The 24,013-nt window shown below is 39.8% G+C and overlaps 1 protein-coding gene and 1 long non-coding RNA gene across 2 annotated transcripts in view; one reads left to right on the top strand and one right to left on the bottom strand.

Annotated features, from left to right (window-relative positions):
• LOC122695017 overlaps positions 1-21,940 on the bottom strand; it is a 29,454-nt gene extending 7,514 nt beyond the window's left edge. Inside the window, exons 1-4 of the long non-coding RNA XR_006341298.1 lie at positions 21,886-21,940; positions 7,233-7,271; positions 6,723-6,905; positions 4,533-4,615 (exon numbers count right to left, since the gene is read on the bottom strand). This is a non-coding gene — a long non-coding RNA (uncharacterized LOC122695017). The remainder of the gene's footprint in view (positions 1-4,532; positions 4,616-6,722; positions 6,906-7,232; positions 7,272-21,885) is intronic.
• On the top strand, positions 6,753-11,071 carry KRT24 (keratin 24). The gene is made up of 8 exons (XM_043904489.1): positions 6,753-7,385; positions 8,124-8,206; positions 8,586-8,742; positions 9,240-9,401; positions 9,499-9,624; positions 9,968-10,185; positions 10,399-10,511; positions 10,711-11,071. Exons 1-8 carry the CDS (start codon positions 6,753-6,755, stop codon positions 10,812-10,814), a joined length of 1,596 nt encoding a protein of 531 aa, XP_043760424.1. The 3' UTR covers positions 10,815-11,071.
• Positions 21,941-24,013: the final 2,073 nt, after the last annotated feature.

The following is a 24,013-nucleotide window of genomic DNA, read 5'->3' as shown; positions in this document are numbered from 1 at the left end:
CTGATCTCCTTGCAGTCCAAGGGACTCTCAAGAGTCTTCTCCAACACCACAGTTCAAAAGCATCAATTCTTCGGCACTCAGCTTTCTTTATAGTCCAACTCTCACATCCATACATGACTATTGGAAAAACCATAGCCTTGACTAGATGGACCTTTGTTGGCAAAGTAATGTCTCTGCTTTTTAATATGCTATCTAGGTTGATCATAACTTTTCTTCCAAGGAGCAAGCATCTTTTAATTTCATGGCTGCAGTCACCATCTGCAGTGATTTTGGAGCCCAAAAAATAAAGTCAGCCACTGTTTCCACTGTTTCCCCATCTATTTCCCATGAAGTGATGGGACCAGAGACCATAATCTTAGTTTTCTGAATGCTGAGCTTTAAGCCAACTTTTTCACTCTCCTCTTTCACTTTCATCAAGAGGCTCTTTAGTTCTTCTTCACTTTCTGCCATAAGGATGGTGTCATCTGCACATCTGAAGTTATTGATATTTCTCCCGGCAATCTTGATTCCAGCTTTTGCTTCATCCAGTCCAGAATTTCCCATGATGTACTCTGCATATAAGTTAAATAAACAGGGTGTTTTACAATATACAGCCTTGACATACTCCTTGGAACCAGTCTATTGTTCCATGTCCTAACCATTGCTTCTTGACCTGAATACAGATTTCTCACGAGGCAGGTCAGGTGGTCTGGTATTCCCATCTCTTTCAGAATTTTCCACAGTTCATTGTGATCCACACAGTCAAAGCCTTTGACATAGTCAATAAAGCAGAAATAGATGTTTTTCTGGAACTCTCTTGCTTTTGCTTTTTAAAGGATCCAATTGATGTTGGCAATTTGATCTCAGGTTCCTCTGCCTTTTCTAAGACCAGCTTCAACATCTGAAAGTTCACGAATGGTTGAAGCCTGGCTTGGGGAATTTTGAGCATTACTTTGCTCGCATGTGAGATGAGTAAAACTGGGTGCTAGTTTAAGCATTCTTTGGCATTGCCTTTCTTTGGAATTGGAATTAAAACTGACCTTTTCCAGTCCTGTGGCCACTGCTGAGTTTTCTAAATATGCTGGCATATTGAGTGCAGCACTTTCACAGCATCATCTTTCAGGATCTGAAATAGCTCAACTGAAATTCCATCACCTCCACTAGCTTTGTTCGTAGTGATGCTTCCTCAGGCCCACTTGACTTCGCATTCTTGATGTCTGGTTCTAGGTGAGTGATCACACCATCACGATTATCTGGGTCGTGAAGATCTTTTCTGTATAGTTCTTCTGTGTATTCTTGCCACCTCTTCTTAATATCTTCTGCTTCTGTTAGGTCCATACCATTTCTGTCCTTTATTGTGCCCATCTTTGCATGAAACGTCCCCTTGGTATCTCTAATTTTCTTGAAGAGACCTCTAGTTTTTCATGTTTGTTGTTTTCGTCTATTTCTTTGCATTGATCACTAAAGAAGGCTTTCTTATCTCTCCTGGCTATTCTTACTTAAATCTCCACCTCTGCTAAGTCACTAGGTGGCGCTAGAGATAATGAACACACCTACCAATACAGGAGACCTAAGAGAAGCTGGCTGGTTCCCTGGGCAGGGAAGATCCCCTGGCGAAGGAAATGGCAACCCTCTCCAGTGTTCATGCCTGGAGAACTCCATGAACAGAGGAACCTGGCGGGCTACAGTCCATATAGGACATGACTAAAGCAACTTAGCACACACAAAGTCACGTGTCTGTTCTCCTAACTCTCCATAAACTGACTCAATGATCTTCAGGAAAATTAGGGAACTGAGCTGTGTAAAGGAATTCTAGAGTCTTCAAACATGACAAGTACAAAGCTAAGTCATTTTCTTTCAGAACAAAATTTGGCAAAATGTCACCGAACAGATGCAGGTGGGGAAGCAAAGGCCTTAAGCAGACACACTTAACTGAAGCTACCAAGAGAATGCAAAGATAACAGGGAAAGAATTCGGGAAAGGAGAGGAAGGTGTGAAGGAAGATAAGCGCTCACAGCATTGGTGGATTTCTGCTCTATCTGTAACTTCTTTGGTGTCTGACAAGAGCACCGGGTTGAAATCGATTTAGGGATGATGCCAGATCCAACTAGAACCACCTCTCAGAATACTTCTTGTTGCAAAAAATTTTTTTTTCCTCCAAGTAGTTGAGCCTGGTGGGGCTCACAGTGGCCACCACCAGGACACGAACCTAAAAAATGATTCTCTACAAGGGAGGCTCCGGCTCATTCTGGCATGTCCTTGCTGCTCCCTCCACAAACAGCTCCTCTCCTCACCAATAACCCTTCCAACACACACACACAATCACAAGCCCAGAAGATGGAGAAATAAAGGCTTAGAAGGCAGAACAAACAGTAGGGGACAAAAGTGATCAAAGTGTTCACAAAGCAAGTCAGGCCAGGCTGTATTTCATTCATTTCAAGGAATACTTAGTGACTCTCCGCAGTATGTCACGTATTACAGAGAGACTGTGCACACATCAAATTGGAGCTTTTCCCTTTCCCTGGCTATCTGCCACCAAAATTTCTGCCAACACGCCACAAATTCTCTGGTGTCCACTTCCTTCCCTTAGCTAATCTGATCTTGTGCTTTTATCTCAGTATTCTCTGGAATGAACAGACGGTAGATACCCTGAGATCATTCTATTATTAACTCAAAAGATTAATCAGGGGCAACAGGCCATATTCTTTAGTGTTTAGTTTTCCTCCTAATCTAAAAACATGCAGCTTATTCCTCTGAAATCTTTTAAAATACAAATCCATCTCACAAAAAAAAAATGCTGCTGGTTACTATTGGCAAATCATTCTGCACTTATTACAAAAGTCAGGTGCTACAGTGAAGTGTCATTTATATGATCCTTCACAGGTAAAAATACATAAATAAATGAACTGCTAATTACAAAGTAATCAAACATACATGGAACTGAAGGCAGAGCATTGAGCTGGGAGCCTGGACACCCAGGATTCAGTCTATTGCTTTTAAACAATTATATATTAAAAAAAACTACCGGATGCCAGGCACTGAAGCCAGCATTCCTGAATGTTCTGTTTCACTGGAACCTCATCCAATTCTGAAAGCTTTCATTTTACAGGTGAAAGAAATGCCGAGAACTAATGTGTAATCTTTGGCAAATCATTATTTTAAGTAAACAAATTATTAAATTCAGGGATGTCTGAGAACAACAGAGACTAAGGTTTATTAAAGAATTCTAATACTTCAAACAGGAAGAACACTTTATTTACATATGTGATTAAAATTCTTTAATTCGTGAAATGCCAACATTCCAGACAGTTTGTAACTCACGGAATCTAGATTAGTCTGTTGGATAGAGTCACTATTTAAAAGAAAAGCACATAGAAAGAGAAAGCATGAAAAAGGATTTAAGGAAATCCAAACAGGGGGAATTCCTATGGGTTTACCTCCACATTTATTCACCCACTGCCTCATTAGGTAAAGAATTTGAAAAATAAATAAAAAATAAAATGAAGCTATGAAATCTCAAAAAAGAAAAGAATTTGAGGCCGGGCTTCCCATGTGACTCCGTGGTAAAGAATCCACCTGCCAACACAGGATATGCAGGAGACATGGGTTTGATCCCTGGGTCAGGAAGATCCCCTGGAGTAAGAAATGGCAACCTGACCCAGTATTCTTGCCTGGAAAATTCCGTAGACAGAGGATCCTGGCAGGCTACAGTCCCTGGGGTCGCAAAGAGTCAGACACGACTGAGCACACACACATACACAATGGCCATTTACTTATTAAATGCCTTTCCCAGCAGTCATTTCCAAAGTATAGAATAAAGAATAAAAGAATAATATCAGAGAAGCATCTCAGAATCACTTAATTTTTTTTTTTTCCCCTGCGGGATCTTAGTTCCCTAACCAGGGATCAAACCCAGGTCCCAGCGTGACAGCTCTGAGTTCTAAAGACTGAACTGCCAGAGAATTTCCAGAATAAGTGAATTTTTAAACTGAATTTTAAAAACAAAGAAGAGATAGATGTCAGCTTTTAAAATCGTATCAAGAAGAAAGCTAAGAATAAGAAACAAGAATACCTCAGTCATCTCAAGCTTCCTCAGTTAAGACTCAAATATCTAAATATCCCAAAATAGACGATACATAAAGTTTCCGAACTGAAACTGCTACAACTCAGATGACAACTATAGAAAAACTCCACAAACCGCAGGAAAAATTCAGAGGCCAAAGATACTGCTAAACTTTGTCTCTTCTCATTCTTCTCACCTAAAGCTCTTTCTACCCAGGATCTGAAATTTCTAAGTTTCACCAAGTTTCTTCCACTTAGGTATTGTGCCTTTCTGTATACTTTTTAGCCAAATGCCAGCCTTTATGAAAGTGGAAAGATTACATTTCATCATTTGAAAAGGAAGGAAAAGAAAGGGACTGTTCCTCCCAGAACCCTAATATTTGCATATAATTTACCCATTACTGTTTAGACTTCTTTGGTTTCATAGCTTTGGGGAAAGGTTAGGCAAGGTGACCAAAGTACTTTAATGGGCGGTGCATTTTTTAACTTACCTTAGAACAGTGTAATGAGAACTACTCCCAGTTTAACGATTTAAAGTTTAGGAAACACCTTGAATCCTCAAAGCACTGATGCGCTAAAAGTAAAAACAGTGACACACCATTACTGCAAAAACAGTAGAACCTAAAAGCTAAGAACCTAAAGAGTTACACAGTAAAAGGAACAATCACCTGTTTAATAATATGTCCCCATCAAAGGCAGTCTAAGAAAGAAATCACTGGACAACAAACAATTGAATATAAAGATTCAAGAACTCACACAGTTTAACAGAGACTGCCAAGATAAGCAAGAAAGTTGTAAATAAAAGTCAGCGACTTGGGCCTAAAGCTCAGCAAGCCAAGAAATATTTTTGAAAGCATCTATACCTTCCTAAAAAACCCACTTTTTAAAAATTGCTGCAAAATGCCCATAATGTAAAATTTACCATCTAAATGATTTTTCAGTGTACAGTTCAGGAATGTTATATACATTCACATTATTATGTGACCAAACTCCAGAACTCCTTTCTTTTGCAAAACTAAAACCCTGTACCCATTAAACAACTGATTTCCCCTCCCCAAGTCACTGGCAACAACCATTCTATTTTTGGTCTCTGAATTTGACTACACCAGGTACCTCATATAAATAGAATCATGCAGTATATCTAAACAGAAAAAAAAAAAAAAAACCTTTCAAACCAGAGAAACTACTAGCAGAGGCAAATGGAAATAATCTAAAGAACAAAGGGACAGAAAAACAGGAAGCAGAAAGTGAACAACGGGGGAGGATTCTAGATTTCAGTATCTATGAAATATGATCTCAACCATAACGTTAGTTATCAGAAGTGGATCTAGATCCTCTTTTCTAAATATCTTTCAAACAAAAACAGAAAAAACCTGAGCAGAGAGTAGACTGGAAACTCCAGGTTTGGGTATCTGCAAAACAACTCCAAGCCTAACACTGGTTCTCAGAAGTGAATCACATAAAATTTTTTTTAAATAAAATAAAAAATAAAGTAAATTTAGGGAATTTCCTGGCAGTCCAGTGGTTAAGATTCCGCGCATCCACTGCAAGGGACACAGTTCACTCTCTGGTTGGGGAACTAAGATCCTGAGTGCCTCATGGTGCAGCCAAAAATAAATGAATGAATGAATAAATAAATTTTAAAAGGAGTGATTCAGATCCTCTTCTCTAGTTATCAACAAAATCAACATTATCTCTTCATTTCTTAAGATCTGATTCTAAAGAAGGAAGTTGATGTTGTTGACTTAAAAAAAATAGTCACAACCTAGAAGTAGAGAGTCATGCTTTAGTTTTAGGACCTGAAGCCTGGGAACAAAACATAACTCTCAGCTTCTAGGTTGTGACTGTTTTTTAAGTCACCAGTATCATTATTTCATATTCCAGTTCAGTCAGAAAGAAAAGCATCTTTGCAGCACAGCATCACACTGCTAACTCTGATCTAATACTAAAACCATCTGCCTGAACACTTTCTCAATCTTTCTTAGACTTTCTCTGAGCAAATAAATGTCATTAAGATCTAATAATGCATACATATAAATGTGGAATACTATTGTTTCAGAGTTTCTTAGTAACAGTAGAAATAGCTAATTCGATCTCAAAATATTATACAAAGGAAGACAATCATCTAAAGTCACAAAATTCAAAAACCTTAGAAATAGGCAATTGAAACAATCAGAGAAGGACAAGCAAACCCGAAAGAAATGCTGATGTTAAAGCTCATTTCAACTTAAAGAGAATAAAATGAACAAAGTCATAAGTTTGATGGGAAATTTCCATTCTCATCATATTAAGTATATTTTCATTACACCTGTTAATCTGGGGATATGCCCTGCAATTGGGAAATCATGAAGCAAATTTAACACAATTACTCTTTCAGAAAAGAGTTATCAGTCACCAAACCTCTGAAAGATTAAAACTGTAATTCTGAAAAATAATTTTTTTTGCTTTGCTCCACCTTATTTCTTTTCTTAATTTAGTAGAGGCCCCGAGGCTCTGACCTAGCTTCAGAGAATGAGCCAGTAGAGTGGGTTCAGAGGGGGAAAAAGTATGCAGTTGCAGATTAGCAAAGGTGTTACAGGGATTAAGAAATGACACAGCCAAGGAACACCCTAAAAGTGTGTATATAAGGGCCCAAGAGGCAGCCTGCAAATAGGTTCTTCACGATCACCTCTCCTACTCACCTGGACAAGCCAGACCTTCGCAGGAACACCATGTCTTGCTCATCTCGCATGTCCTCCTCCAGGGCTGGAGGCAGCAGCTCCGTCAGGGTTTCTGCTGGTGGCAGCAGCTTCAGCAGCGGAAGCAGATACGGTCTCGGGGGAGGCTCTGCCCGGGGCTTCCGAGGAGGGGCCGGCAGCTGTGGCCTGAGTGGGGGCGCAAGCGGAGGCTTTGGAGGGGGCTTTGGTAGCTCCTCCATAGGGGGCAGTTTTGGAGGAGCTTCAAGTTCTGGGATTGGCTTTGGTGGGGGCTCTAGCTTTGGCGGGGTCTCTAGCTTTGGTGGGGGCTCTAGCTTTGGCGGGGGTTCTGGCTTCGGCGGGAGTGCGGGATACAGCGGAGGCGCTCGTGGAGGTTTCTACAGCTATGGTGGTGGCGTGGGTGCTGGCCTGGGTGGTAGCCTTGGTGACGGGGGGCTTTTCTCTGGAGGTGAAAAGCAAACCATGCAGAACCTCAATGACCGGCTGGCCAATTACCTGGATAAAGTCAGGGCCCTGGAAGAAGCCAACGCTGACCTAGAGAACAAAATCAAGGAGTGGTATGAGAAATTTGGACCCAGGTCTGGGGATGGTGGAGCTGGAAGAGATTACAGCAAATACTATCCAATCATTGAAGATCTCAGGAATCAGGTGAGACACTAGCCATGCTGAGTTTCTATTATTTCTGTATCTTTCCCATTTATTCAGATCATGAATGATGAATTTAAGTCACAGAATTATTTGAAAACATATTTGTTTTGTTGTATGTGTAAAACGGGATTACAAGACATCCAAACACATTAATTTTGTTTGCATCTCACATTTGAGTATTTCTACATAAAAATAGAATTTACACAATGCCAGGTAGCTAATTAACCTAAGAGTGATGGCCATAAATCGACACTAGCTTTCTCTAATTTTTCATCATGATTAATTCTGGCAGGTTGATGTCCTTTAGCCTCCTACTAGACTTAAATAGCCTTATACCTATTTTTCTTCCTCGAAAACCTGGTGCAAATAGTGTATGAGAATGTGATGGAGTCTAAAATGTTTAGATGTAGTTGTATGGGAAATATATTTTTAAAGACTCTTTTATTTCCTGAAAAAGCTCATAGAATAACTGACCTTCCAAAACAGCAAAACTATGTAGAGGATTGTGTTCTGTGAAACAATGTTCCATGCTCATTCCAGCAAATGTACAGGCTGCTAATTTTTGCAGAAGGATGTAGTCTAAGTACATTAGGGTCATCAATGCAGGTGTCATTACTAAGCAAATTTTAACTCACTTTTAAAGGTTCACTCAGGAGACATCTACTCTCACAGACGGGCATGTAGACATAGGTTTAAAAAAAATAGCAACCATGATTTATTCACTATTGTCTTTTCTAGATCATTACTGCCACCATTGAAAATGCTGGGATCATTCTGCAAATTGATAATGCCAGACTGGCTGCTGATGACTTCAGACTGAAGTAAGAAAAGTGAAGACGTGAAAACAAACATTGTAGGAAAAATAAAATTCAATCCCTTGGCTTAGTTTATTCTAAATTTTAAAGAAATCTTTTAGGGGATCAAGACCTAAATTCAGAAACATCCCAAGGGTACATTTTACAAAACCCTCATTCCACAAACAAGAGCAGAACGAAGGCAATTTCAGGATGAAATTTTTGCTATCAAAAATATCAGATATCAATAGAGTTAATGTACGGTTCAGATTTTGCTTTACAAGGGGAAAACTCCTAAGAGAAAACTTATCGTTCATAGATCAAATTGCTCAGGGGACAAAACGTTTTCTTGCATATATGAGAATCGACTGTACTCTTTGAAATGGGCTGTACTGTACTCTTCCAGATATGAGAACGAGCTGCATCTCCGGCAGACCGTGGAGGCTGACATCAATGGCCTGCGGAAAGTCTTGGATGACCTGACCATGACTCGCTCTGACCTGGAGATGCAGATTGAGAGCCTCACTGAGGAGCTGGCCTACCTGAAGAAGAACCACGAGGAGGTAGGAACGGGGTCCACATTAATCAACAATGCTGGCCTACAGAGGTTCCCCCACATCCATTCTATAAAAATAAAATAAATTCCATCTGGATGGACTTTCAGCTTCTGTAACCAGGAGGAAAAAAAGTAATCATGAGAAAATTATATGTGAATTTGGTGGTGGTTTTTTTTTTTTTTTTTCCTTTCCGTGTCCTAGTTTCAACTTTTTGTTGGCTTATGCACATCTTAGGAAATCATTGCTTTTCTTTTAAGTTTCTCTTTTCTTCGTTGGCTGCACTGGGTCTTCATTGCTTGATTTCTCTAGTTGCGGCGATCAGGAGCTGCTCTTCATTGCGGTGGCTTCTCTTGTTGCAGAGCACCGGCTCTAGGGCACACCGGCTTGAGTGGTTGTGGCACCCATCCCCTGCACTGGCAGGTGGATTCTTAACCACTGGACCACCAGAGTAGTCTGGGAGGTCATTGCTTTCCATCACTATGGTCCTTTTTGCTTCGTGCTAGGAAATGAAGAGTATGCAAGGAAGCTCCGGAGGGGACGTGACTGTGGAAATGAACGCTGCCCCAGGCACGGATCTGACTAAGTTACTGAATGACATGAGGGCACAGTATGAGGAGCTGGCTGAGCAGAACCGCCGTGAGGCCGAGGAGCAGTTCAACAAGCAGGTAGATCATCACCCTGAGCCTCTGAGTCCATGGCCACGTGTGAGCCACTTCCTGTCATTGCACCAGCCTGCAACAACTGCATTTTATTTGTATTTAGAGTGCCTCACTGCAAGCGCAGATCTCTACTGATGCCGGGGCAGCCAGTTCCGCCAAGAATGAGATCACAGAACTGAAACGCACTCTGCAAGCCCTGGAAATTGAGCTGCAGTCCCAACTGGCCATGGTTTGTGCAAAGAACTTCTCAAAACTCTCCAACGGGGAAGTTGAGCAGTTGGTTTCCTTTCTTTGCCAAGATGTCCCACTTGGCATGTCATAAAAGCAGGATTAGGAAGGACTGTATTATGGTTGTCAAAAGCATAAGACATTCCAGTTAAAGATAATATATCTATTTCCAAGAAAGATTTAGTTTAAAAAATAATGGCAAGAAAAATTAAGGAAGCAGAGAGAGCCATAGAAGTTGTAACTCATGGAAAGTGCATTTCTCTTAGTATCTTATAAAATGTATTTTTTTAAAATCATCCAATGATTTGTTTTCATGGTGAAATTTTTATTTGCTTTTCTCTTAGAAAAGCTCCTTGGAAGGGACCTTGGCTGACACGGAAGCCAACTACATGGTGCAGCTGTCGCAAATTCAGATGCAGATCAGCAGCCTGGAGGAGCAGATCTGCCAGATCCGGGGTGAGACCGAATGCCAGAACGCAGAATATGAGCAGCTGCTGGACATCAAGACCCGCCTGGAGATGGAGATTGAGACCTACCGCCGCCTGCTTGATGGAGAAGGAGGGTAAATGAAAGTCAGGAACATGCTAAATGCAGACCTTGGTGTATTTATGTTATGCATAACAAAAAGGGGCGTGGGGACCAGACTTGTATTTATAATGCAAGAGTGACACAGTCCGATGAAAAGACTGCTGCCATCTTGGGAAAGAGTCCGCTGCGTGGAGGGTTTCTCCTGCCTTTGCAAAGTGCAAAAACAAACAATTCTTTTTTTCTCCAGTGGTTCTGGTTTTGGAGGATCTGATTTTAGAAGTTCGGGATCCAGAAACATGGGATCCAGGGATTCATCCATGTCTGATGGCTCAAGATCTGGAACTTCTGTCCAAAGCAGAGGTAGATATTTTTTTCATGTTTCTGATTATTTTATAATGGAAACATAAAGACATGCTTTGTTTCTCAAACAGAAAGTATGTACTGTTGTTCACATCATCTTACCCAGATAGAACATACTCAGTGAATACATTTGGATTTATCTTGATCTATGTTTCTGTGAGTTTCTGTGAGACTGACATTGTGATTCTGCGATTTTCAGACCCAAGCAAGAGTAGAGTGACTAAGACCATCATAGAAGAGGTGGTGGATGGCAAAGTCATCTCATCTCAAGTCAGCAATGTTTCTGAGGTGAAACTGAAATAAGCAATTTCCAGATCAACAAGAGTGTCTTTCAGAGGAAAAAAAAAAAAAAAAAAACTCTAAAGGACACCAATGAAGAAACTGCATCAATCTAGCCATCTTTCAGGATCACTTCAGGGAAAAGTATCTATCCAGAAATAGAAGACGAACTAATTTTTCTGCATCCTCTTCTTTTCTTAGTAGAATGCTCTTGAAAAAGTTGAAAGACAGCTTTGCTTTAATTGTTTCTGTGCTTCAATAAACTTACTTTTGCAACTTAACTAAATTATTCCTGAATTTTTTTAAGAAATGCAATACTTTAACCTAGAAATGAAGCTACCAGTTATGACCTAGCTGCATTATCATCATGAATAATAATATATGTATTATACATTATTTATATAGTATCTTCTTCATGAGAATCAAAATTATAGCCATTTTGTATGTGAGAAATTTTAACAACATCACATTAGAACACATTGATAGTTGATTAGACCTCAGGGTCTCTACAACTGCAGTTAACAGTTCAGCCCAAAGAAGGATGAGATTATTTGAATAATCAATCTATAATTAATTACTGTCTAATTTCTTTTTTCTGCTTTTATTTTTGAGTTTCATTTTATATTAGAGTATGTTGTTGTTTAGTCACTAAGCCCTTTCCAACTCTTTTGCGACCCCATGGACTGTAGCCCACCAGGCTCCTCTGTCCATGGGATCATCCAGGCAAGAATACTGGAGTGGGTTGCCCTTTCATCCTCCAGGAGATCTTCCCAACCCAGGGATCGAACCCAAGTCTCCTGCTTGACAGGAGGATTCTTTACCACTGAGCCACCTGGGGCTGTTTTATATTATAGTTGATTGACAATGTTGTGTTAGTTTCAGGTATACAACAAAGTGATTCAGTTATACATACACATATATCTATTCTTTTTCAAATTCTTAATATATAGTTTCTTTTTGTCCATCACTGAACTGGGGATTTCATGAGATAAAAAGAAACAAAAAATATGTCTCTTACTTCAAAAAGTTTACATTTTAGATGGAAAGGAAAGCTAAAAGCACAAAGAAAACAGCAGACAATACAGGGTGTTACTACTAAAGGGCTTGACTCCACAGTATCCACCAGAAGAGCCACAGGAATCTGACAATTCATGTTTGCAGGACACTTAGGAGAATGGTCAACCTAAAAATCTTAGGAAAGAAGATGGGATGTGTGATACGGTGCCAAATTTCTGAAAACCTTCAAAGTCCCAAAGAGAAGAGATGCTCAGACATTTGCTCCCTTGTCAAATCTAGCCACATCTCTAACCAAATATTGTCACATAGCCAAGCTGGTGTTTCCTTTTCCCCTGCTCTCCATGGCTGAAGTCTTTTACCCCATCAGTGGTCCTCAGAGCTCTGTCTTGCCTTGCTGGGAAAATGAAGCCTGTTAAAGTAGGGTAGAGGGTTTATTTGGCCAGTCTCAGGAAGAAACAGGCAAAGGACAAAGCCAGGTTCTATAAGGACTTTCCCACTCAAGGAATTTAATAGGACCAGATCACAAATTAGATCATCAATCCCACAAGCCAGTCTTCAAGAAAAGAACATGGAACTTGGCACAAAAACTCAAATGAAATATTACAATAGGGTAAACTTGAATGTAATTCATGTAAATTGTACCTTCAAATATAAAGTCAATAGGAGCTGAATGAGCGTATGGTATCTTAATAATAAAAACAATCAAATAATGTAGCTTTTTTCTTGTAGGCACATTGAATAAAAAATAAAAATGAACCTAAAAGCACCCTGTAACCAGAGAATGAAGTTAGTACCTAAGCCTCAACCACTATTCAGAGAAAAAGAGCAACATTGTCTCAAGTCAAACATGTGTTTCCCATCAAAGCATTACAGCAAGTTAAAACTTGGATGTTTCTTCTCTGCTGAAAAGTTATGAAATGTGAACTTGCTGATTCAGCCTGATTAAAGACAGAAGGACAGACTTGGAAACCAGCTTATATGTGGCCTCCCATCTTTTGGGCCATCATGGTCTCATCAAGAAAGCCTCTCTCCATGAGTCATCCCAGGTCCAGTCTTCCAGTCCTGTACTACCTGGGGACCTATGTTTATGGTTAGTATTAGCCTCATGTCAGGGCAAAAATATGTGGCTACTCTGAAGATTATCTTTAGGTGAAACCCTCATTCTGGGTTTCCCTGGCATGCATTGAGATGCTGCATTTGTACTAAATGATGGTTTACAGATACAGAAAGGTCTGGTTCATAAGTGCCAACTTCTGAGATGCAATAAGATGTGTTATAAGTTCATTCAACTTTAAAAATTTAAATAATTGAAATTATTATTGAATTATTTTGGATTGTGAAATTTATTTAGAGGGCTGAATAAAATACTAAGGACAGGGTGTTCATATGTTATTGTTTGACATTTCAAAGACAGGTACCGGATTCCAGCCTATTGTTGCTGTTCAGTCACCAAATCATGTCCAACTCTTTGAAACCCTGTGGACTGCAGCACACCAGGCTTCCCTGTCCCTCACCATCTCTGGGAGTTTTCCCAAGTTCATATCCACTGAATCGATGATGCCATCCAACCATCTCATCTTCTGTTGTCCCTTTCTCCTCCTGCCCTTAATCTTTCTCAGCCTCAGGGTCTTTTCCAATGGATTCCAGTCTACCCACCACAAAACTTATCCAAAGATCGGAAACTGGTTTAAGGAAACTGCAACAGTCAAGTGTAAAATGTTATAATATGTTATAATAAAGAGTTATGATGTGGATATCCTAAGAAATTAAGAGAACATGGCCACTTCCTTTGGAAAGCTAATTCATCGGAATGATAGGGAGAAGAGTTCTCTCAGAGACTGACCATTCCTCATAATGTGACAATTAAGATCTGTCAGATTCTTTAATATGCTTAGACCCAGAGATCTGGTATGTGCAAGGATGTTTGTTACATTATTTTCTAATAAAGTAAAAGCATGGAAACCGCCTGAATGACCATCAGTAAAAAATAAACTATGTGCATACAGACAATGGAATATAATGTAGACATTAATAAGAATGCATTAAACAAATACACTCACAGACATACAGAACAGATTTGTGGTTGCCAAAGGGGAGGGGAGGAGAGGGGTCAAGTGGGGTGTGGGGTTAGCAGATGCAAACTATTATATATAGAGTGGATAAACAAGGTCCTGCAGTACAAAACAGGGAGCTATATTCAATATCCTGTGATAAACCATAATTCAGTTCAGTTCAGTCACTCAGTCGTGTCTGACTCTTTGCAGCTCCACATACTGCAGCATGCCAGGCCTCCTTGTCCATCACCAACTTCCAGAATTTGCTTAAACTCATGTCCATCGAGTTGGTTATACCATCCAACCATCTCATCCTCTGTCGTCCCCTTTTCCTCCTGCCTTCAATCTTTCCCAGCATCAGGATCTTTTCCAATTAGTCAGTTCTTCGCATCAGGTGGCCAAAGAATTGGAGCTTCAGCTTCAGTATCAGTCCTTCCAATGAATATTCAGGACTGATTTCCTTTAGGATTGACTAATTTGATCTCCTTGCAGTCCAAGGGACTCTTGAGAGTCTTCTCCAACACCACAGTTCAAAACATCAATTCTTCAGTGCTCAGCTTTCTTTATGCTCCAACTCTCACATCCATACATGACTACTGGAAAAGCCCTAGCTTTGACTAGATGCATCTTTGTCGGCAAAGTAATGTCTCTGCTTTTTAATATGCTGTCTAGGTTGGTTGTAGCTTTTCCTCCAAGGAGCAAGCATCTTTTAATTTCATGGCTGCAGTCACCATCGGCAGTGATTTTGGAGTCCAAGACAAGAAAGTCTGTCACCATTTCCATTGTTTCCCCATCTATTTGCCATGAAGTGATGGGACCAGATGCCATGATCTTAGTTTTTGAATGTTGACTTTTAAGCCAACTTTTTCCCTCTCCTCTTTCACTTTCATCAAGAGGCTCTTCAGTTCCTCTTTGCTTTCTGCCATAAGGATGGTGGCATCTGCATATCTTAGTTTATTGATATTTCTCCCAGCAATCTTGATTCCAACTTGTGGTTCATCCAGCCCTGCATTTCACATGATGTACTCTGCATATAAGTTAAATAAGCAGGATGACAATATCCAGCCTTGACATACTCGTTTCCCAATCTGGAACTAGTTCGTTGTTCCACGTCCAGTTCTAATTGTTGCTTCTTGACCTGCATACAGATTTCTCAGGAGACAGGTCAGGTGGTCTGGTATTCCCATCTCTTGAAGAATTTTCCACAGTTTGTTGTGACCCACACAGTCAAAGGTTTTGATGTAGTCAATGAAGCAGAAGTAGATGTGTTTCTGGAACTCTCATGCTTTTTCTATGATCCAACAGATGTTGGCGATTTGATCTCTGGTTCCTCTGTCTTTTCTAAATCCAGCTTGAACATCTGGAAGTTCATTGTTAACGTACTGTTGAAGCCTTGCAGAAACCCAAAAAAGATGTCCTTTTCATTATAGGGGACTGGAAAGCAAAGGTAGAAAGTCAAGAAATACCTGGAGTAACAGGCAAATTTGGCCTTGGATTACAGAATGAAGCAGGGCAAAGGCTAACAGAGTTTTGCCAAGAGAACACACTGGTCATAGAAAACACCCTCTTCCAACAACACAAGAGAAGACTCTGCACATGGACATCACCAGATGATCAATACCAAAATCAGATTGATTATATTCTTTGCAGCCACAGATGGAGAAGCTCTATCCAGTCAGCAAAAACAAGACTGGGTGCTAACTGTGGCTCAGATCATGAACCCCTTAACGCCAAATTCAGACTTAAATTGAAGAAAGTAGGGAAAACCACTAGACCATTCAAGTATGACCTAAATCAAATCCCTCACGATTATGGAAGTGACAGTGGAAGTGACAAACAGATTCAAGGGATTAGATACGATAGACAGAGTGCCTGAAGAACTATGGATGGAGGTTCATGACACTGTACAGGAGGCAATGATCAAGACCATCCCCAAGAAAAAGAAATGCAAAAAGGAAAAATGGTTGTCTGAGGAGGCCTTACAAATAGCTATGAAAAGAAGAGACGTAAAAGGCAAAGGGGAAAAGAAAAGATATACCCATTTGAATGGAGAGTTCCAAAGAATTGCAAGGAGAGATAAGAAAGCCTTCCTCAGTGATCAATGCAAAGAAACAGAGGAAAACAATAGAATGGGAAAGACCAGAGATCTCTTCAAGAAAATTAGAGATACCAAGGGAACATTTCATGCAAAGATGGGCTCCATAAAGGACAGAAATGGTAGGGATCTAACAGAAGCAGAAGATATTAACAAGAGGTGGCAAGAATACACAGAAGAACTGTACAAAAAAGATCTTCATGACCCAGATAATCACGATGGTGTGATCACTCACCTAGAGCCAGACATCCTGGAATGTGAAGTCAAGTGGGCCTTAGGAAGCATCACTATGAACAAAGCTAGTGGAAGTGATGGAATTCCAGTTGAGCTATTTCAAATCCTGAAAGATGATGCTGTGAAAGTGCTGCACTCCGTATGCCAGCATATTTTGAAAACTCAGCAGTGGCCACAGGACTGGAAAAGTACTGTTGAAGCCTGGCTTGGAGAATTTTGAGCATTACTTTGCTAGCGTGTGAGATGAGTGCAATTGTGTGGTAGTTTGAACATTCTTTGGCATTGCCTTTCTTTGGGATTGGAATGAAAACTGATTTTTCCAGTCCTGTGACCACTGCTGAGTTTTCCCAATTTGCTGGCATATTGAGTGCAGCACTCTTAGGACTTGAAATGGCTCAGCTGGAATTTCATCACCTCCACTAGCTTTGTTAGTAGTGATGCTTCCTAAGGCCCACCTAACTTCAGACTCCAGCATATCTAGTTCTAGGTGAGTGATCACACCATTGTGGTTATCTGGGTCATGAAGATCTTTTTTGCATAGCCCTTATGTGTATTCTTGCCACCTCTTCTTAATATCTTCTGCTTCTGTTAGGTCTGTCCTTTATTGTGCCCAAGATCTTTGCATGAAAATTTCCCTTGGTATCTTTAATTTTCTGGAAGAGATCTCTAGTCTTTCCTATTCTATTGTTTTCTTCTATTTCTTTGCATTGATCACTGAGGAAGGCTTTCTTATATCTTCTTGCTATTCTTTGGAACTCTCCATTCAGATGAGTATATCTTTCCTTTTCTCCTTTACCTTTAGCTTCTCTTCTTTTCTCACTTATTTTTAAGGCCTCCTCAGACAACCATTTTGCCTTTTCACATTTCTTTTTCTTGGGGATGGTCTTGATCATTGCCTCCTGTACAATGTCACGAACCTCCATCCATAGCTCTTCAGGGACTCTATCAGGTCTAATCCCTTGAATCTGTTTATCACTTCCACTGTGTAATCATAAGGGATTTGATTTAGGTCATATCTGAGTTGTCCAGTGGTTTTCGCTACTTTCTTCAATTTAAGTCTGAATTTGGCAATAAGGAGTTCATGATCTGAGCCACAATCAGCTCCTGGTCTTGTTTTTGCTGACTGTATAGCAAAAACACTATTTATTATGATAAATCATAATCGCAAAGAATACATACATATATATACACATATAACTGAATCACTTTTCTGTGCAGCAGAAGTTAATACATTATTGTAAATCAACTATGCTTCAATAAAAAATAAAATGTTAAGAATGCATTAAATTTCTGTGTACTAACCTGTGTGTGAGTATTAAGTCACTTCAGTCACGTCTGACATTTTGGGACCCTATGAAACATAGCCCTAGGCTCCTCTGTTCACTGGATTCTCCAGGCAAGAATACTGGAGTGGGTTGCCATTCCCTTCTCCAGGGGATCTTCCCAACCCAGGGACTAAACCTGTGTCTCTTATGTCTCCTGCACTGGCTGGCAGATTCTTTACCACTGCACCACCTGGGATCTTCCTTGATAGCCCAGCTGGTAAAGAATCTGCCTGCAATGTGGGGGACCTGGGTTCAATCCCCGGGTTGATCAGATCCCCTGGAGAAGGGAGAGGCTACCCACTACAGTATTCTGGCCTGGAAAATTCCATAGACTGTAGTCAACACCACTGAGTGACTTTCACTTTCACTTTTCCACCTAGGAAGCCACGTGGTAACCTGGAATAATCTATAATATTCTGTTAAGTATAAAAAACAAATGCTCAGTCAGTATACATAATACATTTGTGTAATATATATAGAAGGGAGAGAAGAGAGATTAACCCTTATGTATTTTTATGTGTTTGTATGAGCGTAGAAAACTGTGCTTGCACCAAAAGGTTAGCTGTGATTACCTAGTGGGGTCTGATGAGGAACTAGTGGGCAGAGGAAGAAGAATGTGCAATCTTTCTTAATACATCTGTTAATGGCTTTACTGAGTCTATGGAGTAGGCACTGCTTTTGTATTTAAGAGTAACTTAGAAAACGTGCAACTGTATGTGCTTCCTCTGATGATGCAAAAGCATTACAATGAACTAATAAGTCTATAATTATAAAAGCTAGGTGTTTTTATAAGTGATGGCAGCATAACAACTTTTTTTATTTTATAGTGGGGTTTAGCCAATTAACAGTGTTGTGAAGGCATAACAACTTTTTGAGCCAACCAAAAAAGGGGAAGAAGATGAATTCATAAAAGAAAAGGAATTTGCATTTCCTAAACTCCGGGAGTTTGTGATGGACAGGGAGGCCTGGCGTGCTGCAATTCATGGGGTCGCAAAGAGTGGGACACGACTGAGCGACTGAACTGAACTGAAGCATTTGTTATAGGTATAAATACTTTGTTGTTGCTGTTCAGTCATTAAATCATGTCTGACTCTGCAACCCCATGGACTGCAGCACACCAGGCTCACCTGTCCTTCACTATGTCCCGGAGTTTGCTCAAATTCATGTCCATTGAGTAAGTGATGCTATCTAACCATCTCATCCTCTGCTGCCCGCTTCTTCTTTTGCCTTTCAATCTTTTCCAATGAGTCAGCTCTTCACATCAGGGGGCCAAAATATTGGAGTTTCAACTTCAGCATCAGTCCTTTCAATGAATATTCAGGACTGATTTCCTTTAGGATTGACTGGTTGGATCTCCTTTCAGTCCAAGGGACTCTCAAGAGTCTTCTCCAACACCCAGTTCAAAAGCATCAATTCTTCAGTGCTCAGCTTTCTTTTTTTTTTTTATTTATTTTTATTAGTTGGAGGCTAATTACTTTACAATATTGTAGTGGGTTTTGTCATACATTGACATGAATCAGCCATGGACTTACATGTATTCCCCATCCCGATCCCCCCTCCCACCTCCCTCTCTACCCAGTCCCTCTGGGTCTTCAGTGCTCAGCTTTCTTTATGGTCCAACTCTCACATCCATACATAAATGAACGTTTACCATTTCATATATTCAACTCACGATGTAGCCTTATTCTGTAAAAAGTACCCAAAAGAGGACTATGTGTATTTCCATTTTTCCAAAACTACCTTTCTCCCAACTAAAGTAAATAAGCAGGGTTTAAAATTCCCAGAACGCTCCTCCATCTGCCTCAACAGGAGGAAATTGTCAAAACTGGAGACAGGAAGTGCTAACAGAGGTGGCCCTCAGCCTGAGTTCAGAAAGAAGACAGGATACTAAATGCCCCTTTGGCCGTTAAAACTGAAGCTGGATTTCTGATAGTGGGCAAAACAAGGGGAAGACCAGCTTTCAAAGTAGGATAGGAGATGTTTCCTGGTAAAGTCAAGTGTGGCATCTTGAAGTGGGCTTCATAATCTTACCCTGGCTGCAAAGGTGGAGGATGAAACAGGTGAGGCAAATATTTTCATTAAAACTAAATTTTTATGCACAAAAAGTTTAGATGATATGCATTATAAGCAAGAGCCATTCTAAAAATTTTATAATAAGATGGTGAGGAGATCTTCTGCAAAGAACTTTGTAAAGATCTGATACATGTTTTGAGAGATGTAATCATAGTCTAAGCCTTCCCTCTTATCCTTGAAAACAATCTATAGATACAATACATAACTGAGATTATTAGTACCTGGAACTCATTGACCTTGTGGAAAGAGGTTTTCATACTCTCACAATTTCTGTCAATTAAGTCTGGCATCCTCATCTTCAGAGACATATCACTTTTAGCTTTACTTGTTGCTGACAGCTATCTGTGAAATACATTACTTCAAATAATGTTTTCTTAGTTTGCCTAAGATCGAAAGGTCAGATTGTTAAATCTCCATGTTTTTATCAAGAACTCTGTTGCACCATTTCAAAATGAGGTCATTTTGCTTTCCCCATTGGGTGTTCCACATCTAATAGTTTCCGTAAAGATCCAATATTAAATGCTTGTGATTTCTATCACAATCATAGCATGGGGCTTCCCAGGTGGCTCAATGGTAAAGAATCTGCCTGACAATGCAGGACACACGGGTTCGATCCCTGGGTCAGGAAGATCCCCTGGAGGAGGAAATGGCAACCCACCCCAGTATTCTTGCCTGGAAAATTCCATGGACAGAGGAGCCTGGCAGCCTACAGTCCACGGGGTCACAGTCAGACATGACTGAGCAACTGAGCACAAACCACTTTGGTGTATGCTAGAATCTCACACAACATAGTAAATTAACTATGCTTCAATTAAAAAAAAAAATCACACAGTTTTAAAGAGTTGGATAGTGACTTTTATTTCAACCTCAAACCCAGAACAGAAATTCTTCCTGAAAGATGATTCTAGGCCTCTAGCCTCCAGCTGAAAGTGCCCAGAACTTGGAAGTTCCTGCCTTGGTAAAGCAGGTCATCCAATTTAAGGACAGATGTAATGTTGGAAAAGTTTTCCTAATGTTGAGCCAGACTTGTCTCCCTGTGTAACTTCCAGCAATTTGATCCTGGCTCACCAGGCTTTGGCAGCAGTTTTTTTATAGGCTGTGTATCTTCTCTTTTTTCTAAACAAAAAATCCAGTTTCTTTAGCCTCACCTGACATTGTTTCATTCATTCACTCTTCATTATCTGGATCATGTGTTATTGACATAATGGACATATTTGCAGTTAAATAGTATCCTAAAATACAGCACCCAGAACTAAACACCTGGTTCAAGAGAAGAGGGAGAATGGCCCCTGGACCCTGATTCTTTTACTGTATTCTCACTAGCAGCCACTAGTCTGTTGAGGGGGAACTTTTGCAGAGAAACTTTATCCTTCACCTGATGTTTTGTTCCCTTTGTGTCTTTAACTTACAGAACTTCGCTTTTAAAACTTCACTTATTTTACAAAATCTAATTTATTGGGCATCATCCTTTCAGCCTGAAAGATTTTGTAATATACTTTCAAGTCTCTCACTCAACATATTACATATAATTGGGATCATTTTGAAGAAAAGTAACAACCATGAAACCTAAAAATGCAGATCTCATCACCCTCATGGCCCCACACTGGCCAATAATAGCTATCAGCTCGACATCTGTGTTTCCTAAATATGTCATTTGAGGACTTTATTCAGTGTGGAATTGTTTCTACTTTAACAGAAGTTTTAAGGGATGTTTATTGATGACTGGGATGTTCGAAGACACAGGAACAGGCTCAGATTCTACCTCAAGTACAGTGAAGCCAAGGCCATGCAGAGAGACAACATCAAGCAACACCAAGGTTATTGACCAAAAACATTGTCCTTCTAGTGGGACAGTTTTCATTAAAGATAGGTAGACTACACACGAAACAGAAACAGACTCAGACGTAGAGAATAGACTTGTGGTTGCCAAGGGGGAGAGGCAGGCTGGAGAGGGATGGATTGGGAGTTTGAGTTTAGCAGATGCAAATTATTATGTATAGAGAATGAATAAACAACAAGGTCCTACTGTACACACAGGAAACCCTATTCAATATCCTATGATAAACCATAATTGAAAAGAATATGAAAAAAGAATGTGCATATATGTATAACTGAATCACATTGCTGTATAGCAGAAATTAACTCAACATTGTAAATCAACTAAAAAACTGAAAAAAAGACAGATGATAATACGTGAACAACACATTTTGTAATATGCAAATCATGGGGGAAGGGACTTCCCCATGTTAGTAAGAAATTGGCGGGGGGCTGGAAGCGCAGCTTGTTCTTCTTCTTACCTCTAAGTAGAGTATTTCTGCTACAATTCAGGATCTGCATAGAACGATTTAACTGCAAAAGAAATAAGAAGCAGCCACTGCAGAGGTTTATAAGAACCTGGAGAAACTTATAAGCTCGCTGTTTATTACTAACTCAGTACACTATATTGTATCAGCTCCTCTATTCCACTTTAATTATTTGAGGGTCTTAAACTTTAATAAAATAAGAACACAAAATTAGCATTAATCACTTCAGAAGTCCAAGGCAGGTTTCAAGAAAATTTTGAAACTTAACGTTTTATTTTTCTACAATTGACAAAATTTAGGAAAAACATCAGAGAAGGCAATGACATCCCACTCCAGTGCTCTTGCCTGGAAAATCGCATGGATGGAGGAGCCTGGTGGGCTGTGGTCCATGGGGTGGCTAAGAGTCGGACACGACTGAGCGACTTCACTTTCACTTTTCACTTTCACACATTGGAGAAGGAAATGGCAACCCACTCCAGTGTTCTTGCCTGGAGAATCCCAGGGATGGGGGAGCATGGTGGGCTGCTGTCTATGGGATCACACGGAGTCGGACACAACTGAAGTGACTTAGCAGCAGCAGCAGGAAAAATATAACAAGAGAATATAAAATGAATTAAACCCTTTTCTCTTCCCACGTTTTATTCTTACATACTGTACAGGGTACATAAGCTAAGGATCGGCCACTTTGTATTCCTTCACCAGAAATCCCTAAAGTTGGTTTCAAATAACTTCATCTGAAAAGATAGCACTTATCACACAATTCCAAAGCAAAATAAAGTATAATAATCACAGTCATAAAAAAAATGCATGGGGGCAGAAATTCATAAGGGAAAATACAAGTTTAACTAGGTTGATATCATGTAAATATTCCCGGCTACCTTTCTCCAATGTTAGATAATAGATATCTGAAGGTATTTTCTGTACTTTTAAGTAAATAAACTCTATGGAGTTTAACAAATAATTACCAAAACAAAAATTTAATATTGTAGATGCCATTAAAAATCCTTAAGGTAACTCCATCAGAGATGAAACATCCACTTTATCTGCTATAATAGGAGTTACTAATTGATAATTCTCTCAACACTCCCTTGGAGCATTGGGTTTTGCAGTGTTGAAGCCTTTCTTCATGTCACACATTGCCCAAAAATCAAGTGTATGGCAATTAGACTCTCTCCAAGGGAAAAGAAGAATTGTAGGGGGAAATGTGGTTTAAGTGGCTTCTTGGGAGCTTTTTCCAACTTTGGGAGTGCCAACTGGGGAGTAAGTGAGGGAACAACAGGTTGAGAAATCTAAATGTCCATCTCACAGTTTACCTAAACCAGGTGGGACTCTGGAGCAGGCACACAGTACACTTGAATATAAAATCAAAGCATTGTATACAAAATTTTGGATCTGGCACTAATGGTCAAGGAGAAAAGCAAGACTACATGGGAATTCCCTCGCAGTTCAGTGGTTAGGGCTCCACACTTTCACTGCCGAGGGTCTGGACCCTGGTCAGAGAAGTAAGATCCCTCAAGACACATGACATGGCCAAAAAAAGGGACAAAGAAGAAGAAAAACAGTTCTGCAAGAAGTATTAATCAGATAATTGAAGAATTTCAAAACAAAGTAAGAAACTTTGCTACTGCTAGAAGAAAGAGCTGCACTAAAAAATCACAAAATAGTAAAAGATTGGGAACATCTTACACGTATATCTATACATTTCTCAATTTAACCAGATTAAGGAATTCAGCAAGCAACAAAATCTACCTCTTAACTATGTGAGCTTTTTTTTCCTAATTTGTTCACTTCTATATAGTTCATTTTATGGAAAGAGCTATAGAAATGTTCCCAAATGTTTCAATAAACTTTAAGTAAATTGCATACAATTTTTTTCTTCTTAAGAGATAAATGCTATAAAGAAATATTTAGTCAATTATCTAATGAATTTGTCTTTAGAGAATCATATATATATATAACTTCTTTGAAGACCCTGAAATTGGCATTGCTAAATACCAGTGCACAGAGGTTCAGAATGTGAGTGTAACAAACACAACTTTTGGGGGTCCTGCTTCCCCAGATATCAGATGCAACTGTAGACAACACCAGATTCATGCCACAGGCTGACAATGTAAAACTAGTA

This window comes from Cervus elaphus, chromosome 5 (genome assembly GCF_910594005.1).
Source record: "Cervus elaphus chromosome 5, mCerEla1.1, whole genome shotgun sequence".
NCBI classification, from domain to species: domain Eukaryota; kingdom Metazoa; phylum Chordata; class Mammalia; order Artiodactyla; family Cervidae; genus Cervus; species Cervus elaphus.
The sequence above is the reverse complement of the archived record's forward strand: the minus strand, read 5'-3'. Positions and strand labels throughout refer to the sequence as shown.